Source organism: Phoenix dactylifera, unplaced genomic scaffold (genome assembly GCF_009389715.1).
Source record: "Phoenix dactylifera cultivar Barhee BC4 unplaced genomic scaffold, palm_55x_up_171113_PBpolish2nd_filt_p 000186F, whole genome shotgun sequence".
In the NCBI taxonomy this organism is placed as follows: Eukaryota; Viridiplantae; Streptophyta; class Magnoliopsida; order Arecales; family Arecaceae; genus Phoenix; species Phoenix dactylifera.
This window is the reverse complement of record NW_024067714.1, coordinates 738,516-745,690: the sequence shown is the minus strand read 5'-3', so window position 1 is coordinate 745,690 and position 7,175 is coordinate 738,516. Positions and strand designations below refer to the sequence as shown.

The 7,175-nt window shown below is 40.3% G+C and overlaps 1 protein-coding gene across 1 annotated transcript; it reads right to left on the bottom strand.

Annotated features, from left to right (window-relative positions):
* Positions 1-4,067: 4,067 nt before the first annotated feature.
* Positions 4,068-6,695, bottom strand: LOC103724073 (pentatricopeptide repeat-containing protein At1g71490-like). The gene is made up of 7 exons (XM_039117136.1): positions 6,650-6,695; positions 5,746-6,494; positions 5,508-5,606; positions 4,980-5,090; positions 4,544-4,915; positions 4,297-4,366; positions 4,068-4,165 (listed from the first exon to the last, which is right to left on the bottom strand). Exons 1-7 carry the CDS (start codon positions 6,693-6,695, stop codon positions 4,068-4,070), a joined length of 1,545 nt encoding a protein of 514 aa, XP_038973064.1.
* Between the last annotated feature and the right edge of the window lie 480 nt (positions 6,696-7,175).

The following is a 7,175-nucleotide window of genomic DNA, read 5'->3' as shown; positions in this document are numbered from 1 at the left end:
ACAATTATCATCCAAGCTCTTATAATTGCTTTTACTTAAAGCCAGGCAGATTTAGTGAAGTATATTAAGTAATATCTAATTTGCATACGGTAGTATCACGGCTTGAAAGTCTAGCATATGCATAGAACTAAAGTAGTTTTCAGATAAAAATGTAAGAAAACTGGGCTAGAGGAGGATAAATTACCTGTTATAACAAAAATTCTAGACAGATAGGTGCATGGACACGTGATGCGCCTGTGAGAATCGAAACTGGACCGAAATAGTTTGCTTTGAGTTGGATAACATGCATACTTATGGTTCCCTCCAAATTATCTTTTGGAGAGAGATGGGCAAAGACAGGAAGACTATCTTTAGCTTTGCTAAGAATAAAAGATGCCAATGAAGCAGAAACTAGCATCCACTGGACTAAGACCATAACATCTGCTGGTCTACCTATGTTTTTATAGATCTGCATACAATCTAAGCATTTAATCACAGTAAGAAATATTTGAGTACGAAGGGCAGATCAAGATTAAGGTCAATGGCAGGCAGTTGTTTTGTGGTCACATGTAAGAGATATCCCTAATTCTCATTGTACACAACCATAGTGAATAGAGAGAAGGTTTCTTTTGAGCGGATTTGATTTTAGGCAGCATATCTAGGTCAGGGAAGGTGGATTTCAGTCTTCTCTCCAAGAATTTCCTAAGCTGCTTGTTCCCCTGAGAATCTCCGATCTCCAATATAGCTGAAAACCTTTCAATCAGCACATCAGTCAATTTAATCAAGTTGTAAGTTGATTCAAGGTACTAAATTAATATAATAGATAAACCAAGGAATGCTAAACTGATCCAAACCACACAGTTCGGAACATAGCGAATTGAATTGACATGGTATTTCGTTGATTTAGTGTTTCAGCTTGGTAAAATATCCGAACCCAAGTGGAACCACCATGTTCCATTCAGTTCATAGCAATGTGGGGTGGTTTAGACCCCTTATTAGTTTTGTGTCCCTTTTCTCTTCTTCTCTCTTTATTTTTTTTCCTTTCCTCCTTCCTTTTTTTTTTATTCTCTCTTTTCTTCCTTCTTTCTTTCTTTTTTTTCTTCTTTTTCTTTCCTTTTTTTTGCTACTTCTTTTCTTCTTTTTTCTTTCAGTTTTTTAACTTTCCTTTTTAACTTTCTTCTTCTTTCCTTTCCATTTTGTTTCTTTTTACCGGAATCCATTGTTTCTTGTAAGTCCCAAATCAGCATGTCTAGCAACCCCGTCGAATTAGACGAACCCGGATCGAGGCTAAATGACACAAGATTTGGCTTAATTGGCCAATATGAGAGTTAGTGTGAAAGTTGTGGCACATTTCTCAGAGGAGCTTCTAAAAAAAAAAGGGAGCATGGTGTTGAGAAACACCACCTGAATACCTGGAGCACTAATGAGGATAAAAACAAAACTTCAATGGGCACAAGAAATTGCCTAGGTTTCAAATCAGGCTAATAGATATGGTACCATGTACATCCTATCACCCTTCTGACTGTAGATCAATGAGATACAGAGGGCATTGTTTACATCATATTCAGACCTATGACTGCAGTCTCTAGACCAATCAACTATAGGTTTTGGAAGGTCACCTAATATAAACCAAGTAATAGCGGAGCGAATCTTTAAAAATGTCATCTTGTTTAACTTGAGCAGTCAGAGGTTTATGTCATCGGAAGACTGAGTACCAGGAAATAGACCGAATACCAGGATATGAGCTCATCCTCATGGAGACTGCTAGGGTGTAGACCAAGGAGATGTGAGCTATCAGCCTTCGATGAGGCTCTTAGTGGAGCAGAACCCTACGAAAATGGTTTGCTAGCACTTATCACTACCAGAACATGGGAGAAGTGAGAGCACTAGCAAGGAAATGGGAGTAGTCGAAGAAATGCTAATTGTCATGTATAACAATAAATGAAAGTGATCCACACGGCGTAAACTAGCAAGGACTAAAATCAGAACAAAAGATTAACACCTATCCCAATGATTAAGCCCTTTATCAATACCAATTGTAACAATATTTTATGGTCTTCTTCTGCACAAAGTGAGAATAGAAACTTCTGTTTCCTTTATGTTAATGACAATTTATTTATAAGCAAGTTTTCATATTCATTCTCTTTAAACTCTCGTAATTTAGTTTCCCTTAGCAGCAACATCATAATAGTGAAAGTTCTTGAAGGTTCTTGTAGCGGCACCCACATTTAATATATACATCTCAACCTACATACTTTTTGGTGAAAAATCAGTTCCATAACTGCACATTCATCTAGCCAAACCATCTGTTCTTTTTCTTGTTTCGGAGGGAAACAATACCTAGGTAGAGAAAAAATTGAACAAAGAGTGCTATCATGTTAAAAGTACTTTGAATATCCATAAATCTTAATTGGGTACTTTAAACAGTAGCCAAGGCTTGATTAGATAATTAAAAATATGCTATAATATTCTTAAAAATCCAAAAACTTCAAAATAATTCAGCAAATAAAAATAAAAAAAATCAAAAGATGCTACACCAGTACCAAACTGGTATGGAATTATGTATCATCTCAGTACAATACGATTTGATACCATGCCGTACCAGCCAAGTACCTGTATATTAAGAGAAACTATCGTCAAAGGGAGATGGCTAATTAAATTAAATGTGCCAACTAGACGTGTTTCATGGGCTAAATTTCCCACTCGGGCTGCTCAAGTCCGAAGCATTCTGGAAGGATTAATCCTGGTGGGCCAGGTCGGGGTCAGCCCAAGGCCCAAGTAAGTACCAGGCTTTTACCTGCAAAATAGTCCCGAAGGCCAGACCAGGCCGGGCCCGGGTCTGGATAATTTTGGTCATACCTTGGGTGAGCCCAGCACGATCTTGGTCCGGCTCACCCACAGGTCTAGTGCCAACTAACGTAGTTATTCAAGTTACTCAAGGAAGTAAATCACTTAATCCACACATCTGCAAATTAGAACGTGATGCTTAATAATGAAAGACTCGTGATGCATGAGAAAACATTTCAAAATTGATAACCTTTAGCATGTGGCCTGAGAAACATGACAATGATCATCAAATCCATAATTTGTCATATACCAAAGGACGTCTATCTCATCTTGAGATAACTTTGCTGTAATTCATTAACCACAGAAGAAAGCATGTCAGGAGTTACAAATCATATCCAAGCTGAAAAGTCACAGCTAGTCATTGAAAACCCATAAACGATGAAACACCTGTGCCCAGCAGGAGGAGGATTGCTTATGATTTTGCACAGGTTTCACAGCAAGCTCTCATGCCATAAAAAGGGAATTATGCTTAGATGATCCTGTCAGATGGATGAAACATGTAACCGGTATGAATCACAAGTGCACGTATACAAACCATATGGGTGTTACACCCATATCAACAGGATGGATGTTCTTTGCAAATCATAAATATTCAAAAATGCCATATACAACCATTTATCCATGTATTCAACCCATTGGCACTGGATTAAAATCCTAGCCTGTATTCAAGACAGCATAGACAAATATAACATTAGTCTAATTCCACATTAGCATGTACAGCAAAATATATTTTTCATCAAAGTGAATCACAGTAGATTCACTTGGAATCAAGTTCTATCAATTTGATTTCACCATCTGATCATGAAAGTTGATACCAGAGCCTGAATGGCCAGAATAATTAATTATTCAGAATGAGCAAGCTGAAGCATACAACCATACTCTGCCAATAAAATTCACTCTAACGATGGCTACATATACAATACAAGTCAAGAACCTTATGAGGAACAAATACAAACTGCTGTAAAACGAAAGGGCCAAAGCAATTTCACCTGAACAAAAAATGGCTATCCACCTAAATATTGTATATATAAGACCACAGATTGTGAAGAACTTAGCCAGCCTAATATTCCTTCTCAGTTGCACAAAAACTATCTTGCTAATGCTACAGTAAAATATCTTGACTTAATGAACAACTACAACCAATCCCAAATAAGAATAGTGCAGAATCAACTTTCCAAATTGCCAAAATTTCATTGGGTCAACAGCAAGAAGCAGCAATCAAGTTCATCGACAAGTATTTTTCAGTAGCTCCAGCCATGTCCATCCTCCGCTCCAATACCTTGCTCCTCATAAAGGTTTATATCACTATCTTCAAAGGATAAGTTTACTTCCTTGAATCCTTTATGTGCAAAGAGCCACCATTCGACAGCATGAGATAAACATGATTATGCAACTTGGACATTCAAAAATCTTATCAAAGAAGCATAAATTTCATAATATTTTGGTCACTCTGCCCACTCTACCTATTACCCAATTGCTTCATCAAACCATATCTCAAAGAGACACCATTTGACAGCATGAGATAAACATGATTATGCAACTTGGACATTCAAAAATCTTATCAAAGAAGCACAAATTTCTTAATATTTTGGTCACTCTGCCCACTCTACCTATTACCCAATTGCTTCATCATACCCTATCTCCTCAATACCAAAGTATCCAGCATCCCTCATTTGATCAGCCCAAACCCCCCCAACAAGAAACTGATACTATTTACCCGCTCTTTTGATGTACTATCTACCTGGAAAGGATATAAGTTATTCCCCAAATCCAGCCATGAACAACTTGGAGCTTTCTGAATACCCATATCCCTCATCAGTATCCTCACCTTAGCTAGCTTTTGCCAACACCTGGCGGATGCGTACATATTAGCAATCAAAACATAGTGACTGGGATTATCAGACTTCATCTCTAAGAGCTTCTTTGCAAACCTTTCCCCGATCTTTATGTTCCCATGTACCCGACATGCCTCAACAAGCGTGGCCAGCATGGCAGCACTTGGCTGGAGTGGCATTTGATCAATTATCTCTTCTGCCTTCCTTAACAGGCCTGCCCGTCCATATAGATCAACCATGGCAAGAGTAATGCTCTAATTGTGCTACAATGCCATATAAGCCAACCATCCTGCCAAAGAGCATTTGCCCTTGGGTTACAAGTCCAGAATGGCTACAAGCTGAGAGGACGGCCACCATTGTTATGTGGTCTGGTTCAATTCCACAGTCAATCATCTCGTTGAAAAGCTTCAAAGAAGTGATCCCCTTTCCCTGCATCCATAACCTACAATCAATGAAGTGTAGGAGATTTTATCACGGCCTTTCATAAAGTTGAAGACTCTTTGGGCTGCTGACATCCTTTCCTAACTTTGAGTACATGTCAACTAGAGAGTTCCATAATGACTGGTAGCCCTCAAACCCCAGTTTTGCAACATAACAGTGGAGTTCCTGCCCGTAACCGGAGGTTCGCGACACGGGCACAAAGGGAAAGGACAGTTATAACCGTAACATAGTTTGGCCATATCCTACAACCAATCATTTCTCGGAAAAGTAAACAAGCTTCCTCAGTTGGTTAGTGTGCACAAATCCTGCGATCATGGCATTCCATGTAACTAAACTCCGAGTTGCACTTGTTCGGAACAAAATGTAAGCATCACCTGTGTTCTTACATCTAGAGTACATTGTGACCAAAGTGTTCTTGACATTCTCAAGCTTGTCACAATGGAAGCGAATGGCCAATCCATGAATCTCCTTCCCCACCCTCACAGATCCAAGTCTAGAGCAAGCCTTCAAAACCAATAACCAAAGTTACACAATCTTCAGCTGACCCCCTTATCCTCATCTGGGAGATTAATCTAAGCACTTCCATAAAATTACTCATTTGCAGATTCCCCGCAATGATAGTATTCCAAGTCACAATGTTTACTTCTGATGCCTCCGGCATCCGCTCCAGTAATTGAAAAGCCTCCTCCCACATTCCCTTTGATGCATACCCTGAAATCATGGAATTCCAGGTAACAACATCCCTCTCAGCCATTCCGTCAAACACTTTCCTTGCAATCTCCAACGCTCCACACTTGACATACAACGCAACCAAAGCATTCCAAACATACAAATCCCATTCCAAACCGCTGCCATCTATGCTTCTATGTATGTCCCTCCCTAATTCCAACTCCCTCATTTCACCACAAGCCTTCAGAACAGCCGAGTAGGTAAACTTATCGACCCTCACGCCCCTCTCAACCATCTGTTTGTACGCCAATATCGCATCTTCCCAACACCCACTGCGCACATAGGCGGAAAGAAGCAGGTTCCACGGCAAAGTTTGCATTTTTATCGCTCCTTCGACCACGGCGCGGGCGTCAGCGAGGAGGTCGAAGGCGGAATACAAGGAGGTCAGCTTGAAAACCAAGTGAAGGTTCTCGGAGAGGCCGAGCAAGAGGACGAGGGCATGGAGCTGCTGGCCCTGAGGAAGGGATCTCCGGGCGATGGAGCAGGAGAGCAGGGAGGTGAGAGGGCGGACGAGGAAGCGTCGGGATGAGGAGTGGAAGCGAAGGAGGAGGGAGAAGGCGGCGAAGGCCTCGGAGATATGGCCATGGGCGGAGAGGGAGTTGATGGAGTCAATGAGCGGAGTTGCGGGAGATGATGGTGGTTTTAATTTGTCTATCTCTTTCTCTGAATGGTGTTGTTGATGGTGCGGAGGAGAGCAGGGATCTCCTCCAAGATATCGGGAAGCACTTCCGGATTTGGGGGAGGTTCTTCTTTGGGATGAGAGGGGGAGAGGGCATCAAGGCCTCTCCTTCCAATGAAATTAACATTAAGATCACAACCATCCATTGATACAGTTTTAATAAGCTCCAAGGAGGTGAGCTGCATTTAACCGAGGTGATCATCCCCATGTTTGTACTGCTTGTATGCATAGTTTAATTGAAAAAAAACTACAGCAACATTCTATTTAACTTTTTACGATTTATATTTACATTTTTTTTAAAAATTAGACTCTAATACATTTTCCGGTTGTTGCAATATAGCTTGGTTGTTCCTTTGAGCTCTGACACCGCTAACAACACAAATAACTAAATTATTCTTAAAAAAATCTAATTTATGAAATATTTTCTTAATTTATTAAATACTTTTTTTTAATTTAATAGAGCTTATGGAAGAAGAGTGAGCAGCAGCGCTTTCCTCTTTCGAGGCGGCGGTGCGCTACCTCCTTTATCATCAGCAATCGAGATGCTAGAACCCTAAAAGTCCGCAAACTCTACGAGGCTATCAACCTCTCCGCTGCCTCCCTTCTCTTCGTCGTCTGTCTCTCACTCCCACTCTCTTGTTAGATTTTTTGGTTAAATTAATGAT